Source organism: Bactrocera dorsalis, chromosome 5 (assembly GCF_023373825.1).
Source record: "Bactrocera dorsalis isolate Fly_Bdor chromosome 5, ASM2337382v1, whole genome shotgun sequence".
Classification (NCBI taxonomy): domain Eukaryota; kingdom Metazoa; phylum Arthropoda; class Insecta; order Diptera; family Tephritidae; genus Bactrocera; species Bactrocera dorsalis.
Window position 1 is genome coordinate 19,193,879 of NC_064307.1, and position 22,818 is coordinate 19,216,696.

Genomic DNA, 22,818 nt, shown 5'->3' on the forward strand with positions numbered 1-22,818 from the left:
TTTTACGCAACATCATTGGTGACTTTATGCTTAAATTTTGCTATTTCGTTATGGTTTTCAAACGTTTATTGAGTTGCGTTGCCTGTCTGCGTATTTAAGTTGAGTTTGCAGGCAGCTTTTAATTAAAAAAAAATTATTTTCAAAAAAAATAGTTTTATAAGTACGGCAGCATAAATTTTTTTATTTTTTTGGTCTAATTTATGAACTTTTTTGGTACAAACCTATTATTTATAAATAGAAATAGCAACAACTACCTTTTTATTTCCCCAACATACACCAACAACAATAACTCCTGAAACATTTCGTATTGTCGAATTGAGAGTATGCTATTTTCAAGTGCTGAAATTTGTTATAGAAATTTAAATTACCAAAAAAAATATTTTTTATAAGTATGTCATGAATATTTGGCTGAAATTGGTTTTAAATTTACTCAAAATTTATTTTCAAAAATAGTAAAAATTTTAAAAAATTTCAAAAATGTTATATTTTTGAAAAATTATTTTTCATAGCGTATTTCCTAAAATTTTAGAAAACTCATTTTTGCATGTATATAATAGATTTGCAGTTTCAAAAGAAAAGGTAAACGATTCTAGCGAACATTTTAAGCATTTTACAGTAGATTTTATAAAATTTTTTTATAGAAAAAATTTTTACAAACATGCTAATAAAACTGCTGCAACTGATGTTATTAGTGTTACTATACTTTTTTTTTCAAAAAAAAAACTTTTCAAAAAAATATTTTTTTATAATAATATTTAAAAAAAAAAATTTTCATAATAAAATTTAAAAAAAAATATTTTTTCATAATAATATTTAAAAAAAAAAATAATATTTTTTCAACAATTTTTTTTTTTCTAAACAAAAATTTAAACTGACTATATTTCAAAATTTTTACTTAAACTTCAAAATTTAAGGGAAATAGTATTGTTATACATATATAAATGAATAATAACTATTATCAAATTTTTTCTAATTATTAGATTTTTTCCGTTTATTAAATTTTAATACCAATCAGGTTTCGAAAATCTAAAAATAAGCAATTCGTCCCCTACCTAATATTTCTGCTCCACTGCAAGCCTTCCTAACTACCAAAACCAGCTGCAGCAGTTTAATGTAAGTTTAATAGGATTTTTAGAACCCCCCTAATAGCGAGTATTGCAGTTATGTAAATACATCTAATAATAATAGTTCATTAAATTAGTGTGAAATTGCTTAATATCAACACAATACACCATCACTTCGCTTCAACTGCTCCTCTCTTAGCTTCGTACTATTGCCGAAAAAGCTCTCTGAGCGAAAACAAGTAATTTATAATTAAAATAATTACATATAAGTAGTTAGTTATATATACAAACATACTTACATATTTAGTGAAACAAGGTTTTAAATGTTTATGCTAATAAAAGCTAACATTTCACTTAAAAAAACTGTAAAATCTTCTCTCTTTTCTCTTTCCTCTCTCTCACTCTACGCCAAATCGTTCATATTTGTTCACCGTTTGCGGTACAAATCATCATCATCATAACGTTCATTTGTATGAAAAAAAACCATGTGTTATACATAATCACAACAACAATTGACACAATCACCGCTAACAACAACCAAATGCAAATCAAACGACACTTTCACCAAAAAATAAAAATAAAAAAATACAAAAACAATGTCACAAACATCATAAACGCCAACAACGCTAACCACGCCTACCCATATACCACGCACACATCACCATCACATATGCAAAATGAAAAAAAAAAATAATTTTTTTTAAATATATGGAAAAAAAAATATTGACAAAAAAAATTTTGTACACGTATTTGTCATCCAACACGCTGGCTCCTCATCAACCATAAATTCAAACAATAAAAAATAAAAATTTATTGCAACAATAACAAAACTGTAATCAAATTCAAATTTTATGAACCGAAAAAAATCGCATTACCGTGAAAATGGCCGTCGCTCATGCAAACATTGCGGCACTTTCACGCTTGGCGCCTAAAACACACACCACCTACTACTACTACGGCACCTACACACACACACACACATGCAATTTCGTCACATTTATCACCCGCTGGCGGCCACAATTCGCCGGAAACCGCTTAATTGCACCGCCTGCTTGCGTCGTCGTCGTCGTCGTTGAAGCAGGTGAAAAGAACACACTAATCGAACAACCGCCACCGCCAACTTTCAGCACGCCACGCCGTCGTGCGCTCTCGGCGCGAATACAGGAATTGAATCGCAGCTTGTTGGAGGAGCGTGAAGCCCAAAACCAGAACAGTTCCAGTGATAATGAGGATAGTAGATAATTTTTAATGCAAACGAAATGCAAATGGCTGCTCCACGTGATAACGGCGAAATTACAGCAACAACAGGAAGCGCTGCTGGAGCAATTGCTGGCGCAGAGAATAAGTTTGATAATATATCTGAACAAGGGCACACGTAAATACTAGCAGAGCATAGAAGTTTATGAAAGATCAAGATTTTTTTTGAACGAGCGTTTAAGTTTGAGGGATTATATAATGCGTTAGATATGTATATACAACCATTTACGAACTTAGAATATAATCACACACATACAAATTCGCATACAAACATAAACATTGAAAACATGAAACAACCATACGCATACACAGACATTTATGTATATAAAAATACCCTGCAGTGAAATGTGTGGTATGCATTTACCATATCTTAGGACTAGTACGAACCTAACTAGTCCGTGAACTATAAATTTTTCTTGAAAGTTTAAGTCCTATGCCAACTAAACTTCTGAAATACCTTTAGTCTGTTATCAAAACTAAGATATTGTATTAATTTAATATTTTTATTTGTAAAAAAATTTCCACACAGATGGCAACCGTTTACAAAAATATTTGTCTGACAGTCATAAATATACCTGTTTGGGTTTTTTACCCATAATCTAAGGGTTCATTAATTTTTTTTCCAATTTATTAAAAATTAATTGGTGGCAACTCTCCTCGAAAATAATCACAGCTGCGATCTCACTGGAATTTTTTTTAAACCACCTATATTGCAATAATTAGTTTATTTTTACAATTTTGTTGAGTAAAATTTTTAATTTTTAAACGGGTGGCAACATTTGAACCAAAAAATAGTTTCAACTATGAACTTACTCTTCATTAATTATAATAACTAGTTTACCTTACTATTTTCTTCTTCAATTCAAATGTTGAACAAATGGCAACTCTCGAAAAATATTATTTTAATTCTAAAATTTTTTAAACCGATTCAGCACAGCACAACCCTGGCCTTTTCACTTTAGCTCGTCTTCAAACGGACGTGTTTTTGGCTACTTGGTCTAAGACCGGAAGTCGTGAGTTGCTTGTGCCATATGTAAAACATACTTCTTTCGTTTAACCTAATTAAAACCTTAAATTTATTTTATTGAAAATTTAAATAGATGGCAACTCTACTCAAACATATTTACGTCTGCAATCATTCTGAAAACTCTTTACTTCGATCAATTTTGTTGAACAAAATTTTTAAACACGTGGTAACACTACATAAAATAATTTCCAAGAACAAGTTCTACTTCAATTCAACTCTGATATTGTTTTGTGTGGCAACCATATTGTAATATTTCGTTTATTCTTATACTTGTAATTATGTGGAATTAAAGTTTGTAAGCCGATGGCAACACTGCAAAAATAATAGCTCCAAATATGAGAATGCTTAAATCTTTTGAATTTTACATTAAAAGTATTATTATTATGTTTACATAAAACTATACATATTGAAACTTACAACATATGGCAACCCTCGTAAAATATTTTGAAACCCTAAGATATCTTAAACCAGTTTAGTTTAATATCTCTGCTTAATACTTCCAGAAAACTTTTTTACAACAAAAAATTACAAACAAGTGGCAACCTTTAATATTTTTTCAAAAATTGTAATATTTTGAACCAATACTTTAAGCCGATTTAGTTTAATATCCGTATTTCATATTTCCAGAAAGTGTTTTCACAAGAAAAATTTCAAATAGGTGGCAACCTTTAATCTTTTTTCAATAATCTGAATATTAGAACCAATACTTTAAATCGATTTAGTTTAATATCTCTGTTAAGTATGTACTTCCAGAAAACTCTTTTACATAAAAAAATTACAAACAGGTGGCAACCTTTAGTTTTTTTTCAATAATCTGAATATTAGAATCACCAGTCCCCTAATGTGACATACTTTCGTCCACCACAAAATTTCGTTGTTTCACTGCAGGGTATATATTATATACACAAAACACACACACATTCAAATGTAAGTGACTATATACTATTATATACATGAAAAGCTTATTGTTGCAGAAACCTAGACCTGTTGAATTAAATGCTTAGCTCTTTATATGCATACAAACTAATGTGCAACAAATCCTACATTCTATAATTAAGTCTTAGCAGTTGCGAGCGTTGCCATACCAATGAACTTGTGCACTTATGTTCAGCAAAAATAATCCTACTTATATACAAACCTACTTTTCATGGCGGAAAATAGCATAAATACATAGAACGAGTATATACATACATAGCCAAGCAAAGGCGCCGCGTAGAAGTTGACATAATAGAAAACTTAAGGTTAAAAACCATAAAACCGTTATACGCCATAAAGTTGTTTATACAAGACATATTATGCTTGAGTGCATTTTTTATACATACAACTGGGCAATATGCATACCAACAATATAAAGCGAAAAGTACATAAAAAACAAAAGCTTCCAATAGAGAATATTCAAACTTCCAGCAAAATGCTTACCACTCAAATAAATATAAAGTAAAAAAAACAACAATAAAATGAGAGCCTTCGAGTCGTAGATATTTTTTGCATTTTTATTAAATTTTTTATTTATCTACATATTTTTTTTTTTTTTTTAAACTTTTTTTTTTAATTTTTCAAATCCAAATGATTGCTGTGTTCTAGAAAATATTAAAAAAAAATGTATATACTATACATACATATAAACGCGAAATTGTTGTAAAAAAATTTATAGATGTCATTCCATTTACAAAACCAAAAGCAAAATGCAAAAATAAAAACAACGTAAAACAAAAGAAATATTGTAGTATATTCAAATATATGTATGTAAGATTAACGAATTCCAAGGCTTGAAATATTTTATACACCAAACAAAATTAGGTTGCAAGTATATAATACTTGTTGTTGTTACTAGTAATACATAAATACAATTATATATGTAGTATATTAAATTTTGCATACAATTGTATAGATTTACATACAGACATACATACATATGTACGTAGTTTTTAACGAAAAGCGATGTTAGTTATACACAATCCATAGACATACATATATACACTAGGTTGTAAGGTAAAGTACAGTTAATGTGAAGAGCGTGTGAGTAGCGTGAGTGGATCATTACTAACTGCGGCAAATCAATTATGATCTTTAATTTCAATTTCGAGAAAAGTATCCTAACCTTTATTTTCTAGACTATTTGAAGTGTTGAGTTGTTTCTACCTCATCTCCTTCCATACAGTTTCTGCAGATGGCGTCTAGTAGGATTCCCAGCCATACTGCGTGGACACCAATAGGGCAAAGACCCGTTAAAAGCTCCAAAACTAGGAGAGGCTACCCTTACTGAGGGCAAAGAGATCCCTCGATCTCTTGTGATCGATCTAGGGCCTAAAGGATTTGCGACAGCGCATGTACCGATGGTGCCCCAGCGCTAATCAAGCTACCGCGAATCCCAGTTGTCTAATAGTAGAACACAAGAGGATAAGGAATCCGCGAGCCGCTCCCATTTTACCGATAGCGATTCTAGGGAACCTTTTCTTACCAGCTCATCAGCTTAACAGTTTCCTGCATTTCCGCTGTGGCCTGAACCCCCTACCAGTCTTATCACAAAGATACTCCATGCTATTGATAGCGTGGTTAGGTACTCTTTGACCACCCTAAACGTACTATTCAAGGCTAGTATCGCCACTATGCAATCTGACTGTATGGTAACTTCTCTGAGAGAGTAAATCTGGGCCTGGAAGACACCTCAATAGTCAGGAAGTCTGAAACTGGAGTTGATAGAGAGCTCCTGATAGTAAATCAATTTGTTACGCGCTTAGATACCCAAAATCTTAAATAATAATGAGTTATTTGCTTTGGCCTATGTTTTAGACCATACCTGTACAAATCTTCAATAATATGAGTTTAGTGAACCGGCCGAGCCATTTGCTTACCTTGCCTCCCCTCACCACCTTTATCAAAGGCCACTATAAGAGCGTAATGTAATATTTTGTCAGAAGCTTGCTTCAGTTTTCAAGAGGTCCTCCCATTTAATCTTAACTCTTAATTAGATTAATAAAATTCTAAGTGGGTTTAAATAACATTCCCATTTTTTTATAAAATATCCCTCAATCCACTCACGCTGCAGTCAGTTAAGCTCCACTATGATAAAAGACAACCTTTCAAAAAAAAAAAATTAGGTAAATTTATCACAAAATATCAAAATATTAAATGTGATTAAAACGTTCGTGAATGAGTCCTAGTAATCTATAAAATAAAACCACAAATATATATAGATATACATAATATAATATATGTAATAACGAAGTTGTAGCGCATTCGATGCCACACATACCAATACACCAACACCGACGAAATCAATGCTTCCTCGTTTCATAGAAAGTTACACCTCACACCTACGACCACATACTATAACATCCGACATATTCACAGACATACATACGCACACACACACATTCACATAAAATATATACACACACATAACTAATTAACTCGCGTTTAGGGATAATGCTTTTAACTACATAAGTACGCTCAAATCTTATTTAGCCGACTTACCATAATACTAGATTACTGAAGCAGTACTACAAACATACTTATAGTGTATTACATATATAACTTATAGTACTGTACTCTCATTTGTTTTCAAAGTCTGCATTGAAAATGAATTTAAAAACTTTATTTTTTGGTTTTGCTAATATTAAAAGTTTCGCAATCAAAAACGCAAAAGGTTGCCTTAATCTAATTTATATTGAATTATTGAAGAACCCATTGGAGACGCGACAAAGTCAGCACTTGAAAATTTCATGCTCACATTACAGATTTTTCTTTACATAAACGGCTTTTTTATATATTCAAATACAATACAATAAAATATTTATAATTTAATTTTAGTAAGTTTTTCTTAAAATTTTTTTATTATAAATTATGTGTCTAAGTTAAGTGTATAGCTGTGGAAATTGTTTTTCTTTTGTTTATTTATTTCATTTTTATTTGTGAACCGGCTTAGCCTAATGCATACGACCGCCCTTTATATTGTTATTATATTTGTAACAAAGTGCTTTATACCTCAAGTTCGTTCCCGCGTATAAGCACAGCGATATTCAAACTAGTGTCTATAGCTACGTAGAACACCAAAATCTTTATCATGAAATCTCTGAAACTTACTGTCTACAGAATGAATTGTATTTACTCTCTTAGTTGGGAGCTTAGCCAGCACAGGACTAACATCGGTTCTTGCGCTGCCGATTGATCCATTACTTCCCAATACTGAACGTAATATCTCCAATGAGCACTTTGCTCTCAGTCAGGCTAGCCACTCCGTAGTTTTTGAGGGCAAACACGCTGTAAAATTGAGAATCTTACCGGATACCAGCTGTAGAAGTTATATTGAAGTAAATGAGGTGGAAAAAGCTCAAAGGTTTCTGCTTCATTCTCAAGGCTTTTTGAAATCAAGTCTTAAACACTTGAGAGCTCCCTTTTTCACATATCCCACAGAGCTGGCAGCAATAGTTAGATATTAAACGCCGAAACAGAATGGCTTCAAGGCGTTTTGTCGACTATTTAGGTCGGATACAGAAGTTCTATTCTAAAGAGTGATCCATTTCGAGGTTTCCTACTTTTTAAATAAAAAAACAAAGAAACTTCAAATTAAATGGGGAATTTTTATTATCATTCAAAAACCGTTCTTTGGCATCTATTTTTTGAATATTATCTCTTTCAAATGTTGGCGGCGGCTACGTCTCTGATGGTCCATCCGTTGAGTCCAATTTTCGATAACTCGTTCCAGCATTTCGACTTCGTTAACTGGCGAATGACTTAGGTGGTTCGAATCAAAGCGGGATTGTCCGCACGAACTTCAATTTCTGGCATCAAATAGTCGGTTATCATGGCGCCATGTGTACCAATGTCGCCGAAAATACAAGCTTTAATTTCATTAATCAAATAGTCGATTATTATGGCATCACTTTAGAAGAATAATGGATTCTACCGGCCCACAAATCACACCAAACTGGTGGTTTTCTGGATGAAATAGCTGCCCATACTCTCTTCCGGTTGCTCTTCGTCCCAAATATGGCAATTTTGTTGGTTTACATGCACATTGAGCCAGAAAGAAGTTCATCAAAAAATCGTCGAATCTTTTTAAATTATTCAAGCGCCCGTAGACCATGACTTTGGGAGGGTCGAGCGGCATCAGTTCTTGCAAATGCTGTATTTTGTACGTTTTCAATTCTAGCTCTCGACGAAAAATGCGCTAACTCCTTCCATACGTCAGTCGAAGTTGCTGCAAACGGCGCCGAATCGACTCTCCATGGTCTTCATGTACACTCTCCGCTACGGCTGTTATATTTTTTTAACTGCGTAATGGACGTAGTTTATTCGGTCGAATATTATACAATAGTGCATGCTGGGTCTCAAGATGGGTGCTGGTGCTACGTAGGCCGATTATGTTGCCCATAAGTTGAACGAAACATCTTTACAGAACGTGAATTTTCGTTGTAAAGTTGAACGATTTGTAAATGTTGTTTAGGCGTTAGTCTTTCCATAATGGAATGCCAGTCAATGCTGAACAAAAATAACATGACAGCTTGACACGAATTACGCGTAATCTGTCAAAAAAAGGCTATTGAAAAAGTACTTTTACTTTGATCACCCGTTATAAGTTTTCTGGTAGCTTTAAACTTCTTTGAGTGCTTTATATTTATCTAGATGCCGTTACTCTGCATTTAAAAACACTTTACTTGATAAAATTCTGGTTAAATTGTCAATATTTTGCTGATTTGTCAAGTACACAGCATAGAGAGATATGGATACAGAGGAAGTATATTCACCTTTCTCCATAAAGAAGATTGATCACTTTTGAGCGGTTTTTTATGAACACTGCTTTGAGGATTTATTTGTTGGCTTATTTAATTATATATTTTTTTTTTAATTCTATCTGTAATCACACATTTCTGTTATTCAGTTAGTAAGTTTTAACAAATTTGGAGTTTTTTCTTAAAAATATCGGCCAAAGTTTCTTTCCTTGCCACGTAAGTTATAACTATACGAGCTTAATCATTTTATTATGCTTTAAAAAAAATTAGTTTGGACTTAATAATTTTATTAAGCTTTAAAATTTTATTTTTGCTAATTTTTTTTTTTTGTTTTAATTTGCGTTTTTGAATTAGAAAGAAAAAACTATTTTATGCAAATTGACAATTCATAGTTCCGCAAGAATTTTTAAATTAATGAAATTAAGCTAAATGTGTAAAAAAGAAAGCCTTAAAACCTAATTTAGCTTATATAAACATTTAGAAAATATACATTATATATTTATATTGAAACGACAATTTATTACAGTTTGTATGTATATATTGCAATATTTACACACACACATACACATATATAAACGCATACATATAACATGTATATACGGATATATGTGTGTGCATATAAAATGCCTTATTTAATGATATTCATTTTAGCCAATGCAGTTTTTGATATTTTAATGTAGCTAAGCGATTTGAAAACGATAATCAGTAAACAACAAAAACACTGCGATTACGTAACAAAAAATTAAAAAAAGAAATATATTTATATGAAAAATATAAAAAAACAACAAAAACAAAAATATATTCGTATAGAAAACTCGAAACGCATTAGTCACATAGCAGTCGGTTCTTGCGATATAACGGAACTATAGGTAGTTATCGTAAATAGTATGCGCATAGTACATATGTACATAGCTTTGTATATATTTACTATGTGGTTGTAGTGAAACTATGATATACACCAATACAAAAAAACAACAAAAACAAAAAACACACTGTTATTAAATATTATACACATACACATACATGTGCTATATATGTATATACATATGTAAAAACTTTATGTATGTGTATATAAAAACACTGAACGGATGTTGTTGTTATGCGTTGTAGAATATAAGTGAAAAATATGTTATGTTTTGTACAAAATTCGCTAGGTTCAAGAAAATTTACTAAAAAAATTTGAAAAAAAAAATTTTGAAAAAAATTGAAAATTTAAAATAAAGCAAATAAAGTGAACACAACATGAATGTTTAGCATGTAAGTATGTTCAGTGTATATGTAATGTATGTCAGCGTTGTAGTGTGCTAAATTTCTCCAAAACCGAAATATATTGGATTTGTTTAAAACAATTGAAAAACAGTTGTTTTCTTAGGTTTTTTGAAAGAAAAGCTGCATTTTTTAAATTTTTTGAAAGCTGTTTTCAAGCTTTATTCGTTATTTTATTTGTGAAAGAAATGAGTTATGTTACGATTTTGTAAATTTCTATCATCGAGGTAAGGTATACAATTATTTGATGTCAGGAAATTACGAAAAAATTAAAGAAAATTATGAAAAAATTAAAAAAAATGTTAAAGAAAATTAAGAAAAATTAAAAAATTAAGAAAAAATTCAAAAAAATTAAGAAAAAAATTTAAAAAAAAATTAAAGAAAATTAAGAAAAAATTAAAAAAAATTAAGTTACTTTTTTAACATTTTTGAGAGAATATTTTCGAACCAATATTTAAGAATTTTTATTTTCAAATTAAAAATTTTTTTATTTATAACTCTTAACAATATGTGTTTATAAGTGAACATTTTTAATTTTTTTTTATTCATACCTTTTAACAATATGTGTTTATAAGTCAAAACTATAGTTTTCTAGATTTATTTCTATTCAATATTTCTATACATATACGTACACATGACTATGAATATCATTTGAATGACTTATAAGGCATTTTTTGCAAGTCAATGCTGTCTGGCTTAAGATTATCAGTTTACTAACATGATGCAATTTAAAAAGTTCTGCACGAACCTTTTTTCAGTATTTTTTTACTAAATCAGACTCTTTTGAAGTATTTTCCTATACTACTCTGTACTGATTTCAGAATTGTCCACTAAACTTTATAGCGATCCAAAACATTTCCTATAAATAAAAAGCCGTAGTTTTAAGGCTACTATAAATTAAATCTCCTCTTTATAAGCCCCAAATTATTAACCCACCGCAAGTGCCCTCAGGTCGCTGTGACCCGAGTAGCTGAATGCTCCATTTCTACGACTTCCAGCTTTCTAGAATCAAGAAATGTGTGACTCAATTAATAAAATTTCTACAATCCATAAAATAGTACTGAAACCACAATGAATCAATAGGAATTTCAAAGCTTTTTCTACTACCTAAGACCTGTGGATGTCTAAAAAAATATAAAACGAAATCAATGGTTGGAAACAATCCGTTCATAACATTCGTTATATTTAGGCATGAACGTCTGTCTGCCTCCCCTAGTCCCTTAGTTTTTGAGATATTGGTTTGAAATTTTGTACACGTTCTTTTCTTCCCAAAAACCGACTAATTTGTCGGAATCGCCGATATCGGACCGATGTAGTATATAGATGTGATACAAACTGATCCATCAAAATAAAGTTCTTGTATGGAAAAATTTTGTATTAGACGAGATATCTTCACGAAATATGGCACCGATTATTGTCTTGAAGAAATCTATAATTTCCAGACAAATTGTTTAGATCGGATCACTATAGCATATAGCTACCATACAAACTGATAGAATAAAATTCAGTGTCTATATGGAAAATTTTTATATTTGAAGAGATATAAATATGTACGAAATTCGACACAGATTATTGCTTTGAGCAGTACTGAAATATCCATAAAAATCGCTCAGATCGGACCAATATAGCAAACAGCTGTCTTACAGATTGAATGAACAAAATCAAGTACTTATATCGAGAACTTTCTATTTGGCAGATATCTCTAGGAAATTTGGCGTAGATTATTGCCAATTTATAATAAATTAACTTCACGTTATTCAGTTAAGCATATTTTTCATTAAGAACCACTATCTCTTCAAGAATATTCGGTACAACATAAGTTTCGTTAAGCATAACTATCTCTTAAAAACATTTAATAATTCACTTAAGTTCATTTTGTTAAATTTTTTATAGTTTTGATTTTCAAAATCTCTCTAATTTTACCTTCTTAACTGATAAAATATATAATTTACATACATATTTTTATTTAATTTAATTTAATTTTTTAATATTTCACATTTATTTTATTTCTTACATTTAATTAAAAATTCTTATCTAATTCTGAAATTGAGCAGCAATTTAATTTCTACAGTGCTCTTCTACTCGTAAATGTGCACACTTTTATGCCTATAAACAACTAATTCGAAATTCTAACCTAAAATAATAATTATTCTTCATAAAAATGCAATATATATGTGTTCTACTGCAAACTGAATGCGAAATTTTCTCTTCTTCGAAATATTCGTTCGTGCATGCGCCACTAAAACAAATGCCAAGTGCTAAATGCACTCATAAGTAAATAAAATATAATTACTTACATAATTAAAAGCCGACGCTAACTTCCACTCTCTGCATACATAATTATTTATTAAAAAATTTTAACTAAAAATACACATAATTTCACTGTGTTATGTATTTCGTGCTCTTATTTGTCTATTAATCGCAACTACATATGTATTCGTAAGCTGTCGCTATGTGCAGGCGTATCAAATAGTAGAGATATAGTAAATGGTAGTAAATGTGTGTTTTATAAAGTGCTAAAACTGGATTTGTTATTATTGTCAGACTTAATGCCGCTATAACAAGTGTACCGCAATGTGTGATTTTAAGATTTAATATTCGCCATATTGGTTAGTATGTTTATGTGTAGAGCGCTCATAATCGTTTATATAGTATGTATGCCGTCATCTGAAATGCAAAACAACGTATCAGCAAAAATTCGAAATTGAGTTTTTATGCTATATTTGTAATAATGTAGAATTTCAAGCTACCGCTCACAGATATAACCAATATGTAACCAATATATAACCCGTATATAAAAAATATATAACCAGTATATAACGTTTCTATAAGCATTTTATAACCAAAACTCAAATTTTGTTGCAATATGCGTGGTTTCTATTATGTCGCTTTTTCTTCGCCCGTAAAATTATGAAAAGCGATGTTACGTTATTTTGCATTTTAAGTGACGATACATTAAACAAAAAGTGTTTTGAAGTGCTCAAGAGACACTGGCTGAAATATTTCCCATTTTTTACGCTTAGTATCATTGTTTCTTTAAATAAAGTAGTTATTTAATGTAATCCGGTGTTTCTTGATCACATGCTACAAAAACCTTCGTAGTTACACAAAAAGCTCTCATACCTAATACTCATCGCAGATCGCATTAGAATATTTGGCATTCATTTGTAGTCTATCAATTAAAGTCAGCATTCGCTAATTACTTCATTTATCGTATTTGTTTAATATATGTAGTTATCATTCAATATTTCTAAGCGATCTTCGGCTTATAAATCCATCAAGTTAATTCTGACATAATTAAAACATCAGCAATTAATTTGTTAGGACTAATAAAAGTTGCCAATGACATTATACAAGTGATTTAAAAATATTAATAATATTGAAGTCCATTTTCATCTGTCAGCCAAAAGCCATTTTCAATAACCATTTTCGTATTCATTCATTCAATTAAGAACATTTCATTACCGAATCCTTTTAAATTTGTAATATTTTTGAGGCAATATCGATAGCTTATATCTTACATGTGTAAAAGTTTATTATCATTCGAAAAAACATTTTTTGTTTGGCATTTATTTGCCTGAATCGAAGTGGGATTTTACGTGTAGATTTTAGACTTTACATGTCCCCACAGGTAAAAGTCACACGATCTTGATGACAAATTTACCGGCCTAAAATGTGAAATTATTTTCTTACCGAAGTGTTCTCTCACTAAAGCCAATGATTGATTGATACGGTGTGTGGGAAGTGGCGACGTCTTGTTGAAACCAAATATCGCCGAGATCACGAGCTCCAATTTCGGGCATCAAATAGTCGTTATCAGGGCGCGTTAATGGTCGCCTATGACGGTTACGTTCTCACCGGTAGCATTTTTGAAAAAATATAGACCGATGACCAAATCACAGTTGTTTTTTCTAATTTAAATTGTAGCTTTTGGATCTCCTCAGGTTGCTCTTCGTTCCAAATGCTGCAATTTTGCTTGTTTACATACCCTTTGAGCCAGACATAATTTGGCTTGAAAAGGTCGGATCTTCTTGGAGCCTTTCAAGGGCCCATAGAGCTAAGCGATGTCGCTTGAGAAGGTCATCGCGGCTTCAGTCGGAGTTGCAGCGAACGGCGCCGAATCTTCATATAATAATTTTTACATATTCTTATCAAACAATTCAAAGAACAGTAGGATAGTTCAAAACATTAAACGTATCAAAAACATTTGATTAAATTATTTGCCATGGAACAATTATTATTATTTTTTTTTTTTGAGAATGACAGTTCCTCAATATTCATAACCTAAGTACTTGTAAATAAAAGCTCTCGTTATTCTTTTGGTATCTCCATGATGATCGTTTGTCGGTTCGCTATTTACCATGAAGCCAATACTTTAGTTTACGAAAACATTATTCTGGTATTTTATTTACCTTTGTTCTACCGATTTGTATCAATTTAAGCAACTTTATGCAGTAGAAAGTCTGTATGTAAAGAAATTGTATACATTATATAAATTATGGCAGCCTATAACAAAAATTGTACATAATATTAGGATATAGTGTCAATAGTCTTTCTTAAATTGAGTTCTATTAAAATTATTTATTATGCTCTTTTCGAGAGATTGAGTCTTAAGTAAAAAAAGTAATGTCATTATTTGTCAAAGTTAGCTTCAAAGTCGAAATTCTTAACAGCGAATTTCGAAACTGAGCTTGAGTCAGTTAAGTGTGCTAAAGTATTATTTTATTATATTTACTATTCTTACATATTTCATATTTCGAGAAGATTACCAGAATTACAAGAATTAGTGGAACAAAATGTTTTTATTTTTTCGAATAGATTCAAAAACCGCGATACTTAAGTTAAGCTTATGTTATAAGCTTCCTCAGGCAAGAAATAGCCCTTTTTCAACAATTTTCTTCTCATATTAAAAATTAAATATTTTATTAAAATTTTTTATTGTTACAAACATGCACTATTAACAAAGAAATTCTGAAATTTTTGGAAAATAAACTGAAAAATCGATTTTTGGCAGATATTCTTACAAAAAAATTATAATTTCACTGAAAATTTCACAAAAATTTGTTCTTCAAATAGTTGTAATCGAAAAAATTCTTCGTCAAGCCTTTAAGAGCTATGTCTCAAAGAGCTGTGTAAATATTCATAAGGGTCGGTTGAGTAATTCTCGAGAAATCTTGCCTACCGACTTCAAAAATACAGTTTCGAGAAAAGCGAGTTTAACTAGTCTCGAGCGCCCAAATTCCCCAGAACGTATCTCCATAACTATTACATGGATCAACTTAAAAATTCAGGACAATATTCCAGAGGTATTGTTGAATAAGACAATAAAAAAAATTTAAGCCCGTAAACCCATATAACCTCTTAGTTTACATACATACTATATTTCTAATGCTTTGGCGGATTGATCTGGCGTCGGAAATAGTTAACAATGTACCTTGTTGTAAGGGGGAAGCACTAAAAATTTTCACAAAATCAGCTTCTTAGAATAGATATGTTAACTGATGATCCATCCGGCTTTATAATTCCTCATAAATCTGGAAGCATACAAGCCACAATAAATTCATATTGGAGGCAACGTTTTAGAAACCGCACATTATACGGGTTCCCTTCAACTTCGACAGCATTTACTTCACTCCATCCTACCACGATTTTATTCTAAATTTATAAAATGGTATATAAAGTTTCAAAATCACCCAAATTTTGTTCCATCAGTAAAGTTAGACACCCAGCACTTCGATATACCCATAATTATCGCACAACTCAAATTTACCCTGATTAGCATATTTATTCATTACTGTAAATATTAAGGAATAAAATAAATGCGTTTAGGAGTAGTTAGTGGTAACTCAATTCACGGTAGAAATAACAACTATGTTTAAGCATGGCGCTTTCTAAGAAAGCATAAAACATCTCCGTAGATTTGTACGAATTTATTATGTAGTTAGTTTCTACTTATAGGCGGTATTAAAATATTATATAGTTTGTAGCAATTGAAACCTAAAAGCTATTACCTTTATTTATAAAACCAAATATTCTCTATCAACATATTGCAGACTAAACACAAAAATGACATAACTCAAAAATTAGAAAAATTCAAAAAAGCAAAAGTTAAAAGCAGTGTAGTGTACCATCTGACTGCCAAAAAAATTAAAAAAAAAATTGTGACGCAAAATTTTGTGTTATTGTCTTCAGTTATTAGGCTCTTTTTGAGTCATAAGAAGCATATTATTATAAGCCCCAGCTGGGATGATCTTTATCAACCTCAGCGACTGACTTTAAGTACCTTCAATGGACCCATAGCGCCATCTCCGAAGTTGATTTTCAGTTTCGTGAATAACAAAGCCCAGCGAAAAGGAAGAACGATTGGTGGGCTGTTGTAAACTCGGCTATAAGCGGAGTCGACGCCAATCAAAAAAGAAGAAGAAATAGAAAAAAATAATAAGAGGCCAAACCTGCGAATACAGTGGCTGAGCAATGACTCTCATTTAGTGTTTGACCTAAAAGCAGTCCCACTTATGCCAAAATGTGACGGTTATGCTAAACCCACGTGTCCCTAAAAAATTAACCGAAATGAGTCACAAGAGATGTAGTTCTTGTTGTTGTTGCGCCAGAAAACATTTTATAGGAATAGTGCCGAGTTGGCAGTCCTTAACCGGATAATACTAGATAATAGACCCGACTGTCATGGGAACGAATGGGAAATGAGGACGAAAACCTCTGCTATTTCTCAGATGCCAACAGGACTATTTTGAAGAACAGTTTCTTTAAGTCCGATGGTATCGTCAAATCGCATGAGACAAATTGCTACAGGACTTTCACTGAAAACCTTGCCTGAGCCGTCATACCGTCCATTGGACATAAGAAGTTTGACTTTCATAAAAAATAGTGTAGCAATGTAGGGCAATATCTTCGATATGGTTTGCACCCGCAGTTTAGATGGTACGGATCAAATTTGATTAGATGATAGATGTCGACATTATTCAAAATAGTGAAAATATGAAAAAAAAATCGAAAATGTTTGAATTGCATCATTTTTGAGTGTAATGTGCGTTGTATTTATCATAATATTTGTCAACACCTAAAATGAGGAGTTTAAAAAATAATTTTTTATTCATTCTTTGTATTATATATTACTAGTAAATGTACTAAATAAAATGTGTGGCTAACAAAAAAAATGTATTTCGAAAATCTAAGCGTCTTTTTTCACTACTAACCAAAAAAGCGGCGTAAAAAATTTAGCTATTTATCTTAAAGAATATTAAATGTTCAAATATATATAAATAAATATATACATATATGTGTGATAACCACAAGCTACGCACAAATTAAATATGTTTCTAAATATTTGTGTCTATATAATATAAATATATGATATTTTCGTACTATTGTTGTACTACTACCAAAGTAATCAGATAATAAGTACTATAGCCAGTATTTTATGTCGTCTCATCAACGCTCGATGTTGTTGTAAGTTGTTGCACTGTCTCAATACTATGTAGAGACGCTCACAGAAACGCTCTAACGCAAAAATAATTAACTGGAACCATTCTCTTCAATACTTTCTTCTCGTTTCCGCTCGCCAAATTAATGAAAATGAATTGACAAATGCTGCGCTAAAATTGAAAATTTTCATAATGGCGCTTGTAACAATGCAAAACGGTGAAATAAATGGAAAAAAATGTATTAAATGAATTTGGAAACCAAACAAATTTTCTAACTGGAATTTGTTAACTGGCATTCATGGCTGATTGCGTGCCGCAAACGACAACAATAAAATACTTATTTAATAAATTATTGCAACGAAATCAAACGTTCAACCATTTCGCATATCATCAAAAAAATCATCAAAAAATGTTCGTACATCAATGAACAACAATAAACTGAATAATCGAAATACTCAATGAAAATGCAACTCTGTGTAAATTACACTCGATCATGGCCTACAATTTCACATACGCTTGACTGAATGCACGCAAAAACAAATATCGTTATGTGTTCATGGACGCTCACCAACAACAACATCACACATTATCACACTTGTGCACGAAAAAAAAATTAATTAACAATTTTAATAAACAAAAATTAAAAATTAATTAACAACAAATTTTATTGAAAAATAATAATAAAAATAAAATAAACAAAAAATAAAAAAAAATATATAAACAATAAAAAAAATATATATTTTTTAATTAAAACTACAAAAAATATGTTTTTGATAATAAATACAAATAATATTTAAACATTAAAAAATATTAATTAAAATTGAATTACAAAATTACATTAAAAATTAAATTTATAAAAATTATGAAAAATAAATTAAAATAAAAATTAAAAATAATATAAACAATTTATTAAAAAAATTAAAAAAAAATTAATATAATTATTTTTTTAATTAATGTAATTAATTATTTTTTTTTTAATTAAAACAACGACAAATATTTTTCTGATAATAAATAAAAATTAAAACATTACAATATTTATAAAAAAAAACAATAATATAATTTGAAACTGATAATAAAAAAACAAATATGAAAAAATAAAAATAAATAAAATACAATTTTATAAAATTAAAAAAAAATTAAATTACAAAAATATATTTTTTCGGTAATCAATAAAAAACTTTTAAACATTAAAAAATTAAATTAAATAAAAAATATAATTTAAAAACTTTATTAAATATAAAAACTTAAAACAATAAAAAATATATAAATAAAACGAAATTTAATAAAAAATTAAATTTAAATTAAAAAAAATATTAAAAAAAAATAAAAATAAATAAAATAAAATCTTAAAAATTAAAACAACAAAAATATATTTTGTTCGACAATAAATAACATAAAATTTTAAAACATGAAAAAATATCTATAAAAAATTAATATTTATTTAAAACATATAATTAAAAAACTTAAACAAATAAAAAACCAAAAAAAATATATAAAATTAAAATTTAAAAATACAAAAATTATTATTTTTTGTATAATAAATATGAAATAAAAACACAATTTTAAATATTAAAAAAAATAAAAATTAATTCAAATAAAATTAAAAATAAAAAATTTAACACAAAAAACGTAATTCAAAATTTTTCTAAATTTCAAAATCTCCAAAATGCTATAAATCTACAAATGTCACAAAAACCGAATGACCGCACGCATGCGCAACATATCTGCACGCACACTCACGCACCCATACACATGATCATGCATAATTTCGCAATTTATATATATATATACCTATACATATATATGTACTCGTATATATGAAAACATGCAAAATTGCAAAAAAAAAACAAAAACATTAGAAAAGCGCGAAAGTCGCAATAGATCAATAAACAATTGGCATCGTTTAACCCACGCGCTACGACGGTCCTCCACAGGGCACAATCTCTCGCAGACCGATGGGAACAGCACCGAAGATGGCGAGTCGACCAGCGGCGGCGGTCGCAATCCGGCTACCACCGGCGCCGGCTGTTACCGCAACTATGATCATATGGCCAATTTGAGGAATTCGAATATGACGCATCACGTAAGTTCCAACAGACGCGCCTCTGTACACTCTACACACATACATATATGTACAATTTCATACATACATATGTATACGCGATATATACACGGTATATACATAGGTATATGTTGGTGTGTACGTGCGTATGTATGTCTGTATGTATATGTATATGGCCAGAGCAATTGTTGTGAGTAAATTATGTGTGTTTGTTTGTTTTTTCCCCCCAAAAACTAATTTTTTCGTATCTTTTACATGGACTAACTAACATTTCGTTCAAGCATAGCATAATAAGTATAGAGCTAGTACTGAATGTGTTCAAGTCATCTATGTACTACATATGTATATAATGTATATAAAGGCACAGCATGTACCAACAAACTAATAATGTTTCTTTCCTTTTCGCAATTCGGCGACCGCGCTCATGCATAGTTTCGTCCATCTGTACCTGATCAGGAATCAGTTCCTCCATATAGTTATGTCGATACGCCGAATGCCCACCTAACATCCATGACGGCCATGGAGAGCTATAAGCGCGAACAGCAGCAACGTCAACTGCAGCAGCAGCTGTTACGCGAACAACGCGAGAAGCTGGAGTTGGCAGCGCGACAGGAAGCGGATGCCGCGCTGTTGACGACAGCGGCCGCCACACTTTTGAACGTCGCCAAACCGTTGAGCACCACAACGCCAGCCAGCGCCAATGTCGTCGGCGGTGCAGCCACTGCGAATGGCGGTGCGGTGGTTGTGGCCGGCAGCGGTAATACGGCTGGTTCGGGGTCCACCACAGCGGCCGGCGCAGCGGCAGCAGCATCAGCGGCGGATCAGGATACGGCCGCCAATTCGTCGCAAGCTGGTGATAGTGTGTCGCTAGTCCCATCCGGTCCACGGCCATTGCAAATGATGATCGCACCCGGGGTAAGTGGAGTTTAGTTCGCTCTATTAACACACACACTCACACGCACATATACAGAGACACTAATATAAACAAGCACTTATGCCCACGAACCCATACATAAATTATAGTAATCATATTGTTGCGGGAGATTTTCTCGATAACCATGTAGAGAACGGCAAATTAATTTGTTACAAGGGAACCATAGAAAACAGAAAGCATTTCTTTCAGCGCATTTTGGGAAATCGTATTAAAGTTACTCCAAAAGTCTAGCTAGTTCATGCTAACCTTAATTTCCACATATATTTTTCCCGGCCCCTTTTAAATAAAATGTGTTCAAGGCTACTTTCGCCGCTCTGCTATCTGAGTGAATGGTCATTTCTCTGAAGTGAGCACATCTACTGCTATCTTGATAACAGTAACCTCGGCTTGGAAAACACTGCAATAGTCACAAAGTCTGAAACTGGAGTTGATAGAGAGCTCCTGACAGTAAACCCCTGCACCAACCTTCGCCCTAAGTTTTAGCCCATCCGTAAAGAAGTTCACTGCCCTTATCTACCGACGGCTTCTTCACACCCACAACTACCCCGTCGGTATAAAGGCAGAGAAATAAAACCAAACCGAACATCTGGCGGCTCCATGATCTAAATGATCCGGTATGAAGTCAAATTGCGTGAGGATGTCCGAGTGTTCAAATAAGTATTCTGTTATGAACCCAGATTCTCTGAGTCTGATAGCCACATTCGCAGCCGTACACCTTCCAACGATGTCTACGGGCGATATGAATAAGATGGCGTTAGTTGACATGGTTGGGCTGGACCTTAGTGCAGCACACATGCTGATGAGCGCCGCCCGTTGAACACTCTCGAGTTTCTTTGCAATTTTGATCTTTTTTAGAGCCTTCCACCACATGAAAACTCCATAAAATACAATGGGCGTGGCTATGGTGTCAATCGATGCCTTCTTTCCTTTATCTTCGATATTCAGCTTCCTATACAGTATGCCGTAGATATTTCACTTTATCCGTGTCTTCCATTTGTACTATCGATGCCATCGTTATCTTATATGTTCTAGTAAAAACAAACCATGTCGGTTTTACTTGGGTGGTCTCCCCAACTTTCGCCCACCCAATTTGTTACGACGCTGAGCTGCGTCAGCTCGTACTCGGTACTCCTTTGAGAAAGTTTCAAAATATGGCAATTGATAGTCGTGGTTATCGCCCGTTAAGACAAAGCAAATCCTCCAAAAGTAAAATGTCATATAACTGTGTAGGAAAGAATATAAAAATACACGCTGTGAATACATGTCGAACAAACCTCTAATGTGACAACCGATACAGCCGGAAAAGTTTGTTGAGAACGTATCACAATTTTGAAATTATTTTTTGTTTCACAAACTTTGCGTGAAAAGACATCAGTTGTTCGAAATAGAGAGAAAAAATGTCATCAAAAACGAAGTGACCCTGCGCTGGGTAAATGAAGTATCATCGAAAAGTAGGGTGGTTAACTCAGGTTTCCTAGTTCGTTGTAGGAATTGCTACTCTAACAAACTAGCCATAAAAATATACATTTATGACTCGAGCCGATTGCTTCCAGACAGACGTCCGCTGAAGTCGTCACCATCATGTGAAACAACCGCTACCCCCTTTCACGCAGAAAGAATGTGTTACGTAAATTGTTTTTGCTTCGATACTTATCCTTGACTTTGTCGTGTTGGGTGACCCTACTAGTAGCTAAGCCAGAATCATTGAATCATTACTACTGAGCCCCACATCTCGACAAGATATTAAATCTCTGTTTATAAACAATATGGTATTATTTAGTGTGGGTTTTGAACCGGTGGATTCTTCGTTTGTAATTCCCTTTAGAAAGAACCAAAATTACTTTTGTGCTAGAAATACCAATTTTGTTTTCTGTCAAAAATGTCAAGAGGTAGAATAAGAAGAGACTGCAGAAAGTCTTCTAAGCAAACACATGGTTTTGTATACTTAGGAAAGGAATCACAACTGACAATCGAGGGTTTGTTGGCGATGTCACACATATAAACCTTTTTGAATTGATGAACTTCATCAAA

General features: G+C 31.7%; 1 protein-coding gene across 15 annotated transcripts in view; it reads left to right on the plus strand.

The window, feature by feature from the left end:
- The window catches only part of LOC105225153 (potassium voltage-gated channel protein Shab), a 212,328-nt gene that overhangs the window by 154,626 nt on the left and 34,884 nt on the right, over window positions 1-22,818 (plus strand). For 9 of the 15 annotated variants that reach the window (XM_049458608.1, XM_049458604.1, XM_049458603.1 and 6 more), the window contains 2 exons: window positions 19,651-19,874; window positions 20,286-20,768. In XM_049458608.1, the coding sequence (XP_049314565.1) occupies window positions 19,651-19,874; window positions 20,286-20,768 (707 nt within the window). Of the gene's footprint in view, window positions 1-2,145; window positions 2,923-19,650; window positions 19,875-20,285; window positions 20,769-22,818 lie in introns of those variants that run through there. The other 6 variants (XM_049458611.1, XM_049458607.1, XM_049458612.1 and 3 more) reach the window with 2 other exon arrangements.